General features: G+C 57.5%; 1 protein-coding gene across 8 annotated transcripts; it reads right to left on the bottom strand.

Moving 5' to 3' along the window:
- Window positions 1–981: 981 nt before the first annotated feature.
- On the bottom strand, window positions 982–15,994 carry IL27RA (interleukin 27 receptor subunit alpha). 8 transcript variants are annotated; one of them, XM_043506326.1, is made up of 15 exons: window positions 14,973–15,994; window positions 11,967–12,076; window positions 10,763–10,895; window positions 9,463–9,623; window positions 8,980–9,128; window positions 8,233–8,386; window positions 7,704–7,783; window positions 7,031–7,229; window positions 6,192–6,392; window positions 5,500–5,601; window positions 5,227–5,388; window positions 4,695–4,823; window positions 3,878–3,968; window positions 2,563–2,659; window positions 982–2,092 (listed from the first exon to the last, which is right to left on the bottom strand). In XM_043506326.1, the coding sequence occupies exons 2-15, from the start codon at window positions 12,031–12,033 to the stop codon at window positions 1,778–1,780; spliced, it is 2,040 nt and encodes a 679-aa protein (XP_043362261.1). In that variant the 5' UTR covers window positions 12,034–12,076; window positions 14,973–15,994; the 3' UTR covers window positions 982–1,777. The 8 variants fall into 8 exon arrangements, with proteins under 8 accessions (XP_043362261.1, XP_043362258.1, XP_043362259.1 ...); XM_043506323.1 differs by having other exon boundaries at window positions 11,967–12,471; window positions 14,973–15,574; XM_043506324.1 differs by having other exon boundaries at window positions 11,967–12,471; window positions 15,035–15,574.
- Between the last annotated feature and the right edge of the window lie 912 nt (window positions 15,995–16,906).

Here is a 16,906-nt window from a genome sequence, read left to right as displayed (position 1 = left end):
TCACAGAGGCCTGCCCAGCTGTGCAGCCCCCGGTGCTCTGAGGGCACAGCGGGTGTTGCTAGGGGGAGGCTGGGCACAGTGCGGTGCAGAGGCAGCTCTGAGCCTGGGCTGGGGGAGCAGAGCCCTGCCTCGCCCCTGTGCGCGCCAGTGGAAGGCTGCAGCATTTCACTGTACTCTGCACCTCGCCCGAGAGGAAGGATGTTCCTGGGGTCGTAGCGTAGCAGCCAAAAGGGCTGCAGCCTGGCTCCTCGCTCTGCCACTGTCTGAGTCTGGGCAAGCTGCAGCTGTGCTGCCAGGGCCTGGGGCAGCGGGCCTGGGTTCCAGGAGCAAGCATGGGGAATTGGGTGGCAGGATTCCTGGGTCCTACACCCAAGTCCACAACTGCTGTGCTGTGTGACCGTAGCCCAGTCACTCTGTGCCTCAGTTTCCCCATCTGTAAAATGGGACTCAGCCTCCCTTCCTCCCAGGCAGTCAACGTGAGGTGCTGTAATAAGGCAGCCCCATCTGCGGCATGACAGATTTCCCTCAGTCCACTATAAAGCAAACCCAGTCTCTCTTGCTGGCCCATTCAATGGTCAGGAGCGCCCCGCTGGTAACCAGGCTCCCCAGTGTCACAGTGACCCATCATTTCCCAGTCCGCCCTACAGGGATGTCACCGCCCGGTGACTTACCCCTGAGCACTTGGGTTCCAGGCTGTCGCTCGCCCCACTGGCTGAGTCTTCTACTCACAATGCAGCCCACCGACAGCCCCCCCCCGGCACTGGCTCTCCAGGCCGCCTGCCAGCCACCCCTACTCCTGCAGTGAGCTTGCCGCTTTCTGCAGCTTCCCTGGCAGCCTCTGAACACCAGGTGGGAGGCAGCGGGTCACAGGGGCTCCTGACCCTGCCCTGCCATGAAGGGCCCAGTCACCATGTGACAGCCCCTTTGAGGTCCTGACAGGAAAGTCGCTGCTTTGTTTGTGGCAATGAGAGACAAGGAGCAAAGGGTAAAAGAACGTGTACAAGTAAAAAAAAAATGCCATACAACTGCATGGTGTGCAGCTCCGAGCTCAAGCAGGGCTCGAGAATGGGGAGAAAGCTGGCCTGTGGAGGAGGGAACTTGTGGGAACTGTGATACCAGGGTGATGGGCTGCTGACAATTAGAGGGACAGAGTCTGGGTCTGTCACAGGCTCTGGGAGGAGGGGGCTGGGAGCAGGGGCCGCTTCCAGGCACCAGCTCTCGAAGCCGGTGCTCGGGGCGGCAATTAGAATGGGGCAGCAGTCCGTGTCCAGCTGCAGCAATTCGGCGGTGCCTGCTTGGGGCGGCAAAATTGCTAGAGCCGCCCCTGGCTGGGAGTCAGGACTCCTAGGATCTATCCCCAGCTCCAGGAGAGGAGTAGCGTGTGTAGTGGTTAGAGCAGAGGGGGCTGGGAGTCCGGAGAGGAACTCGGTCTCCATGGGCCATTCGGTCTTTGGCGTGTCTACTAAGGCAGCCTGTCGGGGAGGTGGTCTAGGAGGGACGCATTATACCAGCAAACTCCGTCCATCAGACAGGGGCAATTTGGTCACTGCAGAATTAAGGCTGGATCAAAGCCTGCACCACTAACAGGGGAAAGTCTCTGGGACCCATTCCCTGCCCCAAAGAGTGCCCCAACCTGAGCTTGGAGTCGGCGCCCCCTACAGGGGAAAGACCCCATGTCCCAGACTTTGGCCCCATGAGCCAGGCCCTCCTGGCTGGGTATCCCCAGTGCCTGGGGAAGTGCTGTGTGGCGCTGGTGGTTCTTGGCCAGCTGCATCCCTCAGGCCAGTCCCAGCACCTCCTCCGGGGTGGGCATGAAATGTTTCTCGTAGCCAGAAATGGCTGGGGCTTGGTCTCCCCACGCCTCCTCCAGGGTGGGGCTGCTTGGCACCAGCTCTTCTGTCCTGGGCTTGCTCCCGGTCCAGTCGTCAGCCCCCCCACTGTGGGGCAGGGCAGGCAGAGGAGACTCCAGCTGGGGCAGAGTTGAGTAGCCCTGGTTCACGTGCTCTGGTGGTTCCCCGATATCAAGCTCGGTGATGGGGGGCTCCTCCACGTCCAGGTCCCTCACCAAAGGCCCCCTGTAGCTGTGGGGATCCTGGAGGAAACAGATCATGAGAGCAACTATCTCGCTTCCTAGTGACAAGGAGCTTCCTGCCAGAGCTGAGCATGGAACCCAGGAGTCCTGACTCCCCGCCCCCCCCGCTCTAACCACTAGACTCCACTCTCCTCCCAGAGCTGTGGATAGAACTCAGGAGTCCTGACTCCCAGCCTGCCCACCCTGTTCTAACCACTAGACCTCACTCCCCTCCCAGGGCTGTAATAGAACCCAGGAGTCCTGACTCCCAGCCTGCCCCCCCGCTCTAACCACTAGACCTCACTCCCCTCTCAGGGCTGGAATAGAACCCAGGAGTCCTGACTCCCAGCCTGGCCCCCCCTGCTCTAACCACTAGACCCCACTCCCAAACCCCTGATTGTCCAGGCCTGGCTCATCTGATCTGCCTCTCTTGGCCCTACTGCAGAGGACGAGGGCGGGTCACGCATCCTAGCCCGGGCCCCTCATCTCACCCTGTCCACCTCGTGCAGCATAATCCTGCTGTGGGTGGCATCTGGGACCTTCTCCCAGCACCAGTTGGGCAGCACCTTGTGGCACAGGTCCAGCAGCCTGTGGGCGAGAGAGAGGAAGGGTTTTTTTTTTAACATCTGGAGTGAGGTGTAGGGAGACTGCCTGGCTGTGGAGGGCCAGCCCTCTTGAGGTGTTATGCAAACCATGGCACGCCTTGATTTGCAGACTTGATAAATATGCAACATCTCATTTGCATAAATGAGATCCACACTGCCTCATTTGTATAAATTAGATCAATGCATTACCTTGTTTGCATAAATTAGACCCACCAGAGATGCCTTCCCCCATTGCTCTCTCAGGCACCCCATTTAAATTTATTCCACCTGCCATCTCACTCTCTAACTAGCTCCCTCATCCCCCCCATCAGACTGGGAGCCAGAGGTACAGCCTTTGGCCTCTAGGACACTGGTTTGGAGCCAGCGTCGCCCAACGGCCATTGGGTGAAACGAGTTTGGTGGATCTCAGCCCACGGTTCCGTGGCTCTGACTCATCCGATCCCAGGGACTCAGATACTACAGAACAGAGAGGGTTAAGGAGGATCCCAGGCCCCCTTGGTGCTGGGAGTGTGTCCTTCCACTGCTGGGGGATGGGGGGTGGGTTGTGAGTAGCTGAGATTGAACCAAGAGCCACTAGATCTAAAAGCTGGAGGGTGTCTATAGCTGAACCGGCTCCGCTAGCTAATGCTAGAGCAGGAGTATCCACCTCTCTGGGTGCAGGGCTGAGCCAATCCTGGGGTTTTCGGCTCTCTGGCAATTCCAAAAAAACCCCCTGAAAACCAGACCTGAGGTTTTTCAGCAGTGTCAGTGAATGGCAAAGGCCAGACCCCACCATTGTGTGTGGGAAAGCCTCATTCGGGGCGAATCGACACCTTGCGCTCGCCTTTCACGCATCCTGGGAACGTTTCTCCGTTTGCGAAAACCAACGCGGCAGGATGTTTCCAAACCCAAAGTTGCTCGGAGCCGGGACAATATGGAACTATTTTGACATGGAATTTGGGGGGAGCAGGGGTTGCATTTCTGATGCGCAACTTGGCAACCAGACCCGGATTTGCCCAACGTGCTGGCGCTGCTGACTCTCCATTTTTCACCAAAAACTGTTTCCGCTGAAAGATGTTGCCTGGCTCTGTCTGTGTGTCCCAGCCACCACTGAGCACGACACGGCGAGGGCTCCCTAAGGCTTAAAAGCACCATCCAGGATGACCTAGGACCCTGTGTGGGGGCCCGCTCCCCGCCCCCACCGACTGCCTGGCATTCTTACTGCACATGCAGGACAGCTCCCAGGACGCTGGCCAGGAAAAGGAGGAATCCCACCACCAGGAGGGAAGCCAGGACAGTCTCCCAGCGGGAATCTGCAAGGAGAGGGAGCAGGGTTGGGAGAAAGCTTGAGTGCCTCTGTCTCTAAATCCCAACATGCCCCCACAGCTGGAGGGGAGAACTCCATGCGGCCCAGAGAGGGCAGGGCCCCCCCAGCCTTAACGCGGCACCACTCTGCAACAGGATCTGTGCCACGCACACCCATGCCCTCCCCCCACCACGTTACGGGGCATAGAGTGAGAGGAAGGAAAGGACAAGGCTTCTGTAACCTCCTGGATCCTTTCCTCTGACAATCCCAAAGCGTTAAGCAAATAGCTAGGTATGGAGGGGGGCGATTGCACTGAAAGGCAGCCACCTCTGGGGTGGAACACAGCACCAGTGCATGGGGATTGCTCTGCCAGCACTGAGATGCAGCCATCTCTGGGGTGGGGCACAGCAGCTGTTTACACAGGGATCCCTCGCCCGGTCCTGAGACGCACCTGCCTCTGGGGTGAGGCGTGGCAGGTGAGGAACAGCTACACAGTTTGCTGCACATGGGAGGTGAAGGAGAATTCCGCATCTGGTTGCAACTGTATGGGAGGGTGAACTGAAACTGGGACACCATAGCTGATCCCCTGAGTCTTGGGGGGAAAGCGCCCCCTGCTGAGCCCACATCCTGCAGCACAGCACCCCGCTCCCTGCAGTTCCAGGGGCTCCCGTCCCAGCACCGCCCCGCCGGACCCAGCTGAGCCCACAAGCCCCCAGCGGCTGGCAGCCCCCACCTGGCGTGTGGAAGAGGTGGATGGAGCTGGCGTTTCCTTCCCCAGCCGAGGTGGAGCCCGTCATCCAGAGCTGGTAGGAGGTGCCAGGCTCCAGACCTGAGAGGTTGTAGCTTGTCTCTGTAGCAGCGACTGCACAGAGGACGAGAGATGCAGGAGCTGGGAGGCCTGAGGTCTCCGTGTTCCCATTGCCCCCCAGCCCCGCCCCTCCCGGGTCAGACAGCCGGGGAAGGGACAGCTTCCCTTCCTATCTGAGGCTAACACCCCTCCTCCACTCCCAAGACTTGGCTCAGCTCCTGTCTTCACTAGCACCCCCTCTAGTGCCCAGCCTACATAGAGGATAAAAGTCTCACTACTGCTGCTGGCAGAGGGAGCAACTCCTTTAGCTCGGAGACCCCCAGGTCCAACTCCAGCTGCTGCCCCACCTGAGATATCAGCTCAGCTCCCACCAGGCCCATGCTGCTGGGGTGTTGCCTGTTCCCACAGCACCCTGGATCCGTGGGGAGGGCCCCGTGCCCCATGGGGTGGCACTTACTGGGCTGGTAAGTTTGTGGGCTCCCCGTGGGCGCGGCGAGGTAGAGGGTGTAGTGGGTGATGTGCCCGTTGCGTTGCGCCAGCGGGATCGCCTCCCAGGAGATGACAGACGCCTCCTTGGAGATGCTACGATCCTGCAGGCCCTGGGGCCCTGCCGATGGCACTGGGGAGAGTGAAGAGGGGATGGGCTGTGAGTGAAGCCAGCAGTACCCATCCCACCTTCCTTAGCTCCCAGCGTGGGCCAATCAGGGTGGGACGGGGGCTGTGCACCTACCTCCTTCCTGGGTGTAGGCTCGGATAGGGGCCGATGCACCAAAGCCCCCAGGGTACAGCCCATACACGCGGACCTGATACGGCACCAGTGGCCTGAAGTCACCTGGAGCAGGGGAGCAAAGGGAGACAGGGTCAGTTCCCAGGGGGAGCTGCCAATCTGAGCGGTCTCTGCCGAGTCCTGGCTTAGAAGCACAAAGTAGAAATTCCCTGCCCTTCTCGGGCACCTCACAACCAAGCCCCACGGCCCTGGCCTCCCCTCCCCATTCTCGGTGCAGCAGGACTCTGAGACTCATCTTACAAATGGGGAAACTGAGGCACCCAGTTATTTTGTGCAAGGGCCCAGGATAGTGCCCAGGCGTTATGACGCCCGTCCCCCCCCCGCTCTAACCACTAGACCCCACTCCCCATTTCCAGAGCAGGGACTAAAACCCAGGAGCCTTGACTCTTGTCCTATCCCTCCTTTAACCCACTAGACCCCACTCCCCACCCACAGCCAGAGATAGAACCCAGGAGTCCTGACTCCCAGCCCTCCCTGCTCTAACCACTAGACCTCACTTACACATGCAAAGGGCCTGACAGTTGCTCAAGCTCTGAGTTTTCCCAGGAGAGTGTCAGGCATGGGACAGGGCAAAGCAGCCCCCTGGCCCCATGCTGTGGCATGCAGGGGCCTCCGTGGCCAGGCTCCCCCCATACCTGTCAGCAGGGCACTGTGAACGCCAGCTGCCCTGCGCACCCAGCCCAGGGATGCCGCCTTTGAGATGCTGCACTCCTTGGCCCACTCCACCAGGTACTCCATGGGCTCCCCTTCCAGTGGGTCCTTGCTGGGCTCCCAGGTAATGCGGAGATCCTGCCCATGCACGGCTGCAGCCTGGACCCCCACCGGGGCAGGTAGATCTGGGAGAATCCACAGGATCCATTACTGGGCGCAGGGTAGTCGTTCTCTGCACCAGCTTAGGGATGCTGCAAGAATGGGACTCGGGGCCTTTCCCCTCTAGGGGACACCGGCCCTGATTCAACCCAGGGTGGGGGGACTGGCTGTCTTGGGGGGGGCAGGGAATGGAGCACAGGGTCTTTCCCCTCTAGGGGGCATCATCCCGGATCCAGCCCAGCGTGGGGGGGACTGGCTGGCTTGGGGGGGTGGCAAGGAATGGGTGCATTCCCCTCTAGGGGGCGCCGGCTCCCATCTTACCCCATGGCAGGGGAGGGGCCAACTCAGGGAGGGCAGGGAATGGGACTCGGGGCCTTTCACCTCTAGGGGGCATCATCCCGGATCCAACCCAGCTTTCGGGGACGGGCTGGCTTGGGGGGGTCAAGGAATGGGTGCTTTCCCCTCTAGGGGGTGCCAGCTCCCATCTGGCCCCAGGGTGTGGGACTGGCTGGCTCGGTGCAGGGGGGGCAGGGAATGGGGCACAGGGCCTTTCCCCTCTAGGGCATGCCAGCTCCCATCTGACCCTGCGGCAGGGGAGAGTCTGGCTCAGTGGCTAGGGAATGGGACACGGGCCCAATGCGGTCAGGCCCCCACGGGGTCGTACCCTGCCGCTCCAAGCTGAGGTTGGCAGGCTGCGTCCGCCCGACGTGGTTGTTTGCCGAGATCCAGACGTGGGTAGTTCTGGAGGGGAGGCTCACGTTGCAGCAGGGGGACTCCAGGGGGCTCTCGGAGCCATCGCTGCCCATCCGGAAGGCCAGGCTGTAGCTGCGAATGACTCCCCTGGCTGCTTCGGAATTGAGCGGCTGGTAGGGAATCCAGCAAAGGGTTAACGCAAATGGGTGAGTGTCCCATCCACTCCCCCCACCCCGCCCTGCCCTCCAGATGGGGCCGCCCCTTGTGCTTGACATCACTAGGCCCCATTGCTGGGAATAACCTGGGCCACCCCTGCAATGCAGCCACCTCTGGGGTGGAACGTGGCCACTGCTTAGCAGCTGCATGGACACACTGTTCATCGGTTTAGGACAGGAAGTGGAGGCTACGGGCGTGTCCAGGAGGGAAAGCCAATCAGAATTTGGCCAGGGCACCAGGGTGCACACCCCTAGTCATGTGACAGCAGAGCTTATCCAATCGGCTGGGACTTCCGGCACCGATGGGAAGACTCCTGCTGTACTGTAGCCCTTTGTTTCCTGGTTTGCAGCGATCTAAGCATGGGGGCCTCTCGGGGGGTAGTGCCGAGGAACCTCAACCCTGCAATGATGGGCCCGGGTGGGTCTCACCTTCCACAGCAGCAGCAGGCTGGGCTCTCCGGACTCAGCAGGGCTGGCCACTTGCCACACGTCCACCAGGCCCAGCGGGGCTAAGGGCAACAGAGAGGGGCCGTGGCGTCAGAGAAGAAACTGGGGTCGCTCCATGGCAGGGAGGGTGTACAGGGCACACAGCAGCGCTCCGGAGCCAGGAAAGCACTGGGCCCCTTTCCCAAGAGGGGTATTCCCCTCACTGCCCGGGGCAGGACAGGCCTCTGCATTTAGCATTGCAGGGAGACCTTTTCCAGGGCTGGGAATAGAACCCAGGAATCCTGGCACCCAGTTTTTTCATCTTCCCCCCATTACTAGACCCCACTCCCCTCCCAGAGCTGGGAACGGAACCCCAGAGTCCTGACTTCCAGCTCCCGACCCCCCCCTTCCACCCCAGAGCTGGGAATAGAACCCAGGAGTCCTGACAGTTGCCATCTTAACTGACTACACCACATGTGACCCTCCCCGGCAAGGCAGGTGTTTGCGCTGGCTAGCTCAGGCCCATGTGTACCAGCCTCGGGAGTCTGGAAGGTCTGGGACGGGCTCCAGTCGCTCCAGAAGCCCTTCCGGTCCTCAGGGATGCAGCGTGCCTGCACCTCGTAGGCCGTGAAAGGCTCCAGGCTGGAGAACTCGTAGTTGTTGGGCTCAACATCCTCCTCATGAACCTGCCAGGGAGAATGGCATGGAGAGAGATGGGGCCACAGGGCTCTGGGGACCCCTCTTGCAGGGGGGGAGGGCTGGGAGGGGAGCGGGGTCCAGTGGTTAGAGCAGAGGGGCTGGGAGTCAGGACTCCTGGGTTCTGTCCCCAGCTCTGGAAGCGGAGCGGGGTCGGATGCTCCATTGGTAGACCCCTGTGCCGTTCAGCCCAGATGATTAAGACTCGGTGGCTGACACGGTGACCTTTGGCCTGTATGCCGGCTCCACCCTAGCCAGCAAGGCCCCGGTGTAGGAGGAATTCTGTGGTGGCCAGATCATCCAAATTTAAGGAGTAGATGGGTCTGAGTGTAACTAGGAATCAACATCTTTCATTCTACAACTGGCCCCAGTCAGCAGAAGGTGTAACAGTCCCTGCTATGTTATGAGCAGGATTTGAACCCGGGACTCTGTAGCACCAGAATGCAGTCCTCCATTACTTGAGCTGAAGGAGGAGCTCTATTATCTAGCAGCAGCAGTAGGCTGCTATCCCAGAAGAAGTCCTGTCTTTCAACCCCCCATCCCCGCCTCACGCACATTTTGCAATCCTGTCACGCAGACTCACCCTTGTCCAGTTGGGGGTCCCAGATACCCGGTAGCGAAGGTGGCAGGCCAGATCCCGGGAGAAATGCTTGGGCCACTGGGGATTTGTCCAGCTCACGGTGACCACAGGGGTCACGTCCTCTAGGGTCAGTACAGGGGGATCCGGCTTCACTGGAACCAACACAGAGGATAAAGGGAAAGTAGGAGCCAAAAGTCCTGGCTCCCAGGCCTAACCACTGAACCCCACTCCCCTCCCACAACTGGGAAAGAACCCAGGAGTCTTGGCTCACAGCCTCACCCACACCCAATCTAATCACTGCACCTAGCCTTTCTATGAAACAGCTGGTCCAGTTCTAGAGGATTTTAAGTGGAAAGCATCTAGATGAAATCCACACAAATTCCCAATGGGGCCCAACAGCCTACCCCCCATCTCCCAATCCCCCCACCCCCACCATTCACTCCTAGGGCCAAGGAGGAACTGGGCTGTTGCCTGGGGCTGGGTCACCTATCTCGTGCAGGGTCAGAGTTAGCCTTGGAGTGATCTGGGTCCCGTCACCAGCCTCCATCCAGACGGCATAGTTCTCATTGTGCGTCAGGTTGCTTCTTCCAATCACCACCCAGCTCTGTCCGGCGAGTGCCTGGGAACTCTGCGTCCGGTTGCGTTTGCTGGCAGATGAACCCAGGGAATAAACTGATGAGTCGGAGCATACGACAGGGCAGAGCTGGGAATAGAACCCAGGAGTCCTGGCTCCCAGACCTCCCACTGCTCTAACCTCTAGACCCCACACCCCTCCCAGAGCCGGGAATAGAACCCAGGAGTTCTGGCTCCCAGACCTCCCACTGCTCTAACCTCTAGACCCCACTCCCCTCCCAGAGGCAGGAATAGAACCCAGAAGTCCTGGCTCCCAGACCTCCCACTGCTCTAACCTCTAGACCCCACACCCCTCCCAGAGCTGGGAATAGAACCCAGGAGTCCTGGCTCCCAGACCTCCCACTGCTCTAACCACTAGACCCCACTCCCCTCCCAGAGGCAGGAATAGAGCCCAGAAGTCCTGGCTCCCAGACCTCCCACTGCTCTAACCTCTAGACCCCACTCCCCTCCCAGAGGCGGGAATAGAACCCAGGAGTCCTGGCTCCCAGACCTTCCACTGCTCTAACCTCTAGACCCCACACCCCTCCCAGAGCCGGGAATAGAACCCAGGAGTCCTGGCTCCCAGACCTCCCACTGCTCTAACCTCTAGACCCCACACCCCTCCCAGAGGCGGGAATAGAACCCAGGAGTCCTGGCTCCCAGACCTTCCACTGCTCTAACCTCTAGACCCCACTCCCCTCCCAGAGCCAGGAATAGAACCCAGGAGTCCTGGCTCCCAGCTCATGCTCTAGCCCAGGGGTAGGCAACCTATGGCATGCGTGCCAAAGGCGGCCTGCGAGCTGATTTTCAGTGGCACTCACACTGCCCGGGTCCTGGCCACTGGTCCAGGGGGCTCTGCATTTTAGTGTAATTTTAAAAAAATCTTCTTAAACATTTGAAAAACCTTATTTATTTTACATACAACAATAGTGTAGTTATATATTATAGACTTATAGAAAGAGACCTTCTAAAAACGTTAAAATGTATTACTGGCACGCGAAACCTTAAATTAGAGTGAATGAACGAAGACTCGGCACACCACTTCTGAAAGGTTGCCGACCCCTGCTCTAGCCATTGCACCACACTCCCCTCCCAGAGCTGGGGAGCTGTTCTGGGCACCTGAGCAGTGGGTGGGATCCTGGGCTCCCTCCCCCAGGCAGGGGATTATACTCACAATTTCAGGCTCTGGTAGTGGAGAGTGTAGGTGGTGGTAGCCTCAGGGCCGGTCCTGCTGGGCCATGTGCAATTCATGCCCCCGCTGGGGCCCATCTGGTAACACTTCAGCCCTGTGGGTTCCTCTGGGTCACCTGCACCCAAGCACACGTCAGCCTGCAGCTGTCTGGGGAGGCCGGGTGCTTGGACGCTTCCATCCAGCCTGAGTGTGACTGGCCCCAGGGGTCCTGGGCCTAAGTGCTGGATCACACCCAGCAGACTGCTTCCTAGACCCTTCTCCTCCCCCACCCAGAGCTGGGATTAGAACCCAGGAGTCCTGACTCCCAGTGCCCCCCCTGCTCGAATCCACTAGCTCCCACTCTCCCCCCAGAGCTGGGAATAGAACCCAGGAGTCCTGACTCCCAGTGCCCCCCCCCCACTCTAATTCACTAGCTCCCGCTCTCCCTCCAGAGCTGGGAATAGAACCCAGGAGTCCTGAGCCTCTCTCCTGAGCACAGACTTGCAGAGGGCTGTGCTGTCACTCGGTCTCCATTAAGATGCCCCATCCCCTGCCTTAACCTAGCTCAGTGCTTCCTGTTGAGTGCAGCAGATCTAGGGCTCTGTCCTCCTCTTGAGGGGTGGGGGGCCCGGGTGAGGGGGCTGCCGGAGCCTTCCTCTGTCTGTCTGCAGCAGCCGCATCTCCATGCCCAAATCCTCTGTCATTGTCTCCCCCAGCACGTGTGTCACCAAGTCAAACAGTTATAAACTGCAGGGCACTAGCAATCCGAGTGTCGTGTGGCTGGGGGGCGGGGGCGGAGGGTGTCTGCCTGTGGGGGTAACCTAGATCCTCTTTCACTGGGTTTCCAACTGCTCATGCTGGGCAGAGCCAGGCCTGCTGGATGGGAAAGTCAGGGTGCCGCAGGGAGTGTGGGGGGGGGGGCTCGCCAGGGGGCTCTCTCCCATCCGACAATGCTGACCTGGGTGCGGTGCCTGGGGTCTGTGCTGCAGGGAGCCGGGGTGGGGCTGTAGTGGTCCTTTGGGGCAGTTGCAGCCTGGTGGGTACGGGGCCGGGGACAGAGCAGGGGTCTGGTTCTGACGGCACCCTGACTAGCTTTCCATCCATGCGTGGCAATAGACTCTTTAGGAGTCACTCCTGATTTACCCCAGTGTAAATGAAATCAGAATCAGGACTTGGGTATCCTGGGAAATTGAAATTGAGCTCTCACCTTCCTGAAACCCAAAGATCTTCAGTGCCAGTAGCAGGAGCCATGCTCCCCTCCATCTCTTCCTCATGGCGCCAGCCCCACATGGGAAGCAGAGATAGCTGGTCAGCAACCTGGCAAGCAAGGAGCAAGGGTGTGTAAGCTGGTAAGCACCTTAGTGCAGCAGATCTGGGCCCCTCTGTTTTGCCAGGAGTCTCCTGGGAGGTCTCAGAAATGCAGACCAGGAGCTCCCTCCACCTTTATTTTACAATGTCCCCATCTGTAAAAGAAGGCTGGTGATCCTGTGTGAAGTGCTTTGAGAGCTCCTGAGTCATAGATCACAAGGCCAGAAGGGACCATTGTGGTCATTTGATCTGGCCTCCTGGCTAACACAGGCCAGAGAACGTCCCCCACAATAATTCCCAGAACAGAGCCTTTAGAAACACATCCAGTTCTGACTGAAAACTTGTCCACGATGGAGAAGCCACCACAACCCTGGGTAAGTTGTTCCAGTGATGAATCCCCCTCGCTGTTAAAAAAAACCAAAACACCTTATTGCCAGCCTGAATTTGTCTAGCTTCAACATCATTGGCTCTTGTTAGACCTTGGGCTGCTAGATAGAAGAGCCTGTTATCAAAAATTTCTAGGTATTTACAGATTGGGATCAAGTCACCCCTTAACCTTCTCTTTGTTGAGCTGAATAGATTGAGCTCCCCGAGTCTCTCACTATCAGGCAAGTTTTCTAACCCTTCAATCATTCTCGTAGCTCTTCTCTGACCCCCTCTCTGATTTATCAACATCCTTCTTGAATCACGGGCACAGGATTCCAGCCATGGTCACACCCGTGCTGAATGCAGAGGGAAAATCACCTCTCTGCCCCTACTCCAGATTCCCATTTATACATCCCCGGATCCCACTAGCCCTTTTGGCCCCAGCTTTGCGCTGGGAGCTCCTGTCCAGCTGGTTTTCTGCTATGACCTCCAAATCTTTCCAGAGTCCCAGCTTCCCAGGAGAGAGTCCCCATCCTGTAAGCATGGCCGACATTCTCTGTTCTGAAATGTAACAGCTACATTGGGCCATTTCAAAATGCAGATTGCTTGCTTCCTCGGTTTACTAACCAATCCAGACTGCCCTGAAGCAGTGACCTATCCTCTCTGTTATTTACCATTCCCCCAATTTCTGTGCGGTGGGCAAACTTTATCAGGGATGGTTTTGTTTTCTTTTCTTCCACATCGTTAATAACAATGTTAAGTAGCATAGTAGGGCCAAGAGCAGATCCTGGCTGGACTCCACTAGAAACAGACCTGCTTGACGCTGACTCCCCACTTCCACTTTGAGCACTATCACGTAACCCGGTTTTCATCCATTAATGTGTGCCATGTTAATTGGGATGAAGAGCACTAGATAAAAGCTAGGGAGTCATTAGTCATTGTTATTGTTTAATTGCAGGGTTTAACCCAGATAGTTTCGCTCCTAACCACTCCTCGGGCATTTGAGTTAAATAGGCGCCAATGAAATAAATAAATCAGTGTTTTCCCCGCTCGGTTCATAAGCATCTCAGGGGGCAAAGGCTTCCCTGTTATCCAGAGTCTTCTCACAGGAAGCTGGAGAAGGAAATACCAGAGGAGACAAAACATCCTAAAACTGCCACCAACAACTAAAGGAAATAAATAAAAATCGAGCCCACAAACTACACCCCAGGCATTAATTTGAGCCCCAAAAAGGGGAAGGGCCGGAGACACCATGAAATCCGCTCGGGCCATGCTATTGCCGTGGATTTAACACAGGAGGTGCCTTGAGTCCACAGTGATGGGTGGCAGGATAAAGCTCTAACACAGAGGTGAGATCTAAATGTCAAAAGCAAAAAAATAGTAAATAAAAGAGCAGAACAAAACAAAACAAAATGAGAAAAGGGGGAGTCTGACGGGAAACCAATGATGTGGTGACACACTGGAGCTCCTACTTGCACCTCTTCATGGCCCAGTTCGCTCTCATGCACAGATAGCACATAGGAAAGGCCGGACTGGATCAGCACCAAGGTCCATCTAGCCCACCCTGCAGTGCCTGGCACCTGTGGTCCCAGAACCCCACAGGGTGGGGATCACCAGCCCATAGGAAAGGTCCTTCCTGATCCCTAATCGGCTCCAGCCCCGAAGCTAGAAGGTTGTAAATTTCTTGGGCAAAATGCCCATTGGCTCCCCTAGGGCCAGGATTTCCCTCTCGGATGCTCTCCTTACCCATATAAATGTCCAAGCCGATGGTTTGGAATCCTGCTAAGCTTTTGGATCAATCTGGTCTCATAGCAAAAACTAACCTTGACTTCAATTATCATTGTCTTTATTACCCTGATTTCCAGCCCCCCCACCCCAGATCTAGCCATTAGATCCCACTCCCCTCCTTGAGCCAGGGGTAAAATGCAGAAATTCTGACTCTCAGTCTGCTGCACCTAATTCCAACTCCCCTCCCAGATCTGGGAAGAGGACCGGACATCTGACTTCCAGCCCCCCCCCCCCCCGCTTGCTCTAACCACTAGATCCCACTCCCCCCCTTCCATGGATAGAACCCAGTAATTCTGACTCACAGAGCTGGGAATAGAAACCCGGAGACCTGATTCCCAGCAGCCCCGCCCCAACCAGTAGACACCACTCCCCTTTTCATGCCAGGGGTAAACCCCTAGCATCTTGGCTCCCAGCCACCACTCCTCTAACCACGGGCCCAAACTCCCCTCCCAGAGCTGGGAATTCAATCCAGGAGTCCTGATTCTTGGACTCAGTAGAGCTTGTATCAAGCACTTCTTTGTGCTTCTCCCCAGCTCACCTCCTCTCCACCCACTCCACAGCACGACCTGAACAAATGAACATCCAGAGATCTTCAGCGGACCACCCTTTGAGACTCCCCTTTCATTGCAGCCCTCTCTGCCCAGGGGTGGTGGGGAGGAAGGGAAGAAATGCAGAGCCCCCCCCCACATCTGGATCTGGGAACAGCTGGGCCCCATCACCTTAGCCCAATAACCCCCCCTTCCATCCTTACCCATCAGCCAACACTGTCCCACAATTCCCTCCACAAGGTACTTGGCAACCCCAGTCACATACTTGGCTTAAAGTTGCAGCCTGTGGCCGAGTTTCCCTGGTAAGAGGAAAAAGGAACAGAGAAACAGCTGGGAAAGGAAGCAGTTGCAAAATCAGACCACATGCCAGGGGCTCACACGGTCCCCGCCGCCTGTCGCGGGGGCCCGGGGGCTGCCCAGCGCTCACCGTCCAGTGGGGAGCGGGAATGTGGACAAAGCGGCCGGCGGCGAGCGAACAGGAAAGAGCTTGTGCTGAAGCAGGAAGCGCTGGGTTGCACACTCGCTGAGCAAGCTGTACAGGACACACACACACATACACAGAGCCACGAAACCAGCTGCCGAGACACCGGAACAAGCCCCCAGTTAGAGTTTCTGAAAGTTTGCAGCATCGCCTGGGTGGATCTTCAGGGCGCACGTCCCCCCGAGCTAGCGCCGGAAGGCGAGTGGGCTATTTGGTTGGTGTCTTTGCTAAGCAGGGGGCGCAGGCAGGGAGGAGAAGCCAATCGCCGCACACCACGAAGCGGAGCTGGGGATCCCCCAGTCTGTTGCTTTAACCATGTGCCGATCAGAGCGAGGACGAGAACCCAGAAATCCTGACCCACTGCTTATCTGGGGCTTACAGAGTTTAGTTTATTCACTTCTTTTTTTTACCACTAGACCATCGATTCAGCCCTGCTCTAACCCTAGACCTCACTCCCCACCCAGCAATAGGCATAACACCCAGGAGTCCTGTTTTTCAGTTCTCTACCACTGCTCTAACCACTAGTTCACATTCCCCTCTCACAGCCAGGAACAGAGTTCACAAGTCCTGCTTCCTGTCCCGTCTTAATCTAATCACTAGAGCATACTCCTCTCCCAGTGCCCGAGATAAAACCCAGGCGTCTGGACCCAGAAGTCCCTTGCTCTAACCACTAGCCCATACTCTCTCCCACAGCAACGTGTAGAACTGTTGACTCCAGAACTCTTGTTTCCTGTACCAAACACTAAGCAACATTCTTTGTTCGGTGCCACACAACGTACTAACGTGCATCTAATAATATCCCTCATTAAGGAGATTCCAATGCAAGGAGACATGTGCAAGCAAAGGAAGAAAGTCAGGACTTTTGGGTTTTATCCCCAGCTCTGGGAGAGGAGTGGGGTCAAGTGGGTAGAGCAGGGGAGGGGGGAGGGCTGGGAGTCATGACTTATGAGTTTTATTCCCCGCTCTGATGGAGAGTGAGGTCTAGTGGTTAGAGCAGGGGGGCCGGGCCCCAGACCTCGTAGGTTCTATTCCCAGCACGGGGAGGGGATTGGGGTCTAGAAGTTAGCACTAAGCTAACTGACTCCACCAGCTGCAGGGTGACAGTTGACCAGCCCCAGAGATTTGAAGGCTGAATATCCAGCGTGCAGCCCACCAGCCAAAGAATCGGAACCATAGGACCCTGCCCTGCCCCTGGAGCTGTGTCGACTCCTCTTGAAAAGCCCTTTGCTAAAGTGAAAACCTCTCTTTTGTGAGTCCGGCCATGGGCACTTGGCTCCTGGGGGATTTAGGGGGTGTATCAGGCCTAGGTACCCGTCATAGACCAGGACCCCGCTGTGTTAGGGGTTGGACAAACAGAGAATACATGCAGGGTTTTAAGGCTATCCCTTGTGAGTGGTGTTTACCAGGCTTGCCCAACCATTGCTGTTATGCATCGATCGCTGGGGACGGACTGGAAGGGGGGGTAAGAGGAGAATCATTCCTGGAATTCGCCACAAAACATGACGCCACAGGGAAGTGAGGCAGAACCTGACGGGAATTCTCAGCCCAGGGGCTTCCCCAGGAAGGGCTACGGGGCATAGCTGTGGAACCAGCTAGTCCGCGCCCGGCTTCTCCCAGCAGCGGGCCCTACAGGACCGGAGGAGGAGAGCTGGCTGT

The sequence above is a fragment of the Dermochelys coriacea genome, chromosome 20, assembly GCF_009764565.3.
Source record: "Dermochelys coriacea isolate rDerCor1 chromosome 20, rDerCor1.pri.v4, whole genome shotgun sequence".
NCBI classification, from domain to species: Eukaryota; Metazoa; Chordata; order Testudines; family Dermochelyidae; genus Dermochelys; species Dermochelys coriacea.
Note: the sequence above shows the minus strand (reverse complement) of the source record. Positions and strands in the feature narration are given on the sequence as shown.

Excerpts from the sequence above, each read along its gene's own strand:
- IL27RA (XM_043506326.1), bottom strand. The coding sequence starts at position 12,033 with ATGAGGAAGAGATGGAGGGGAGCATGGCTCCTGCTACTGGCACTGAAG. Across the intron at positions 10,896-11,966 it reads GATCTTTGGGTTTCAGGAAG|GTGACCCAGAGGAACCCACA; the intron begins GTGAGAGCTCAA and ends GCTTGGGTGCAG. Across the intron at positions 7,784-8,232 it reads CTTCCAGACTCCCGAGGCTG|CCCCGCTGGGCCTGGTGGAC; the intron begins GTACACATGGGC and ends TGTTGCCCTTAG.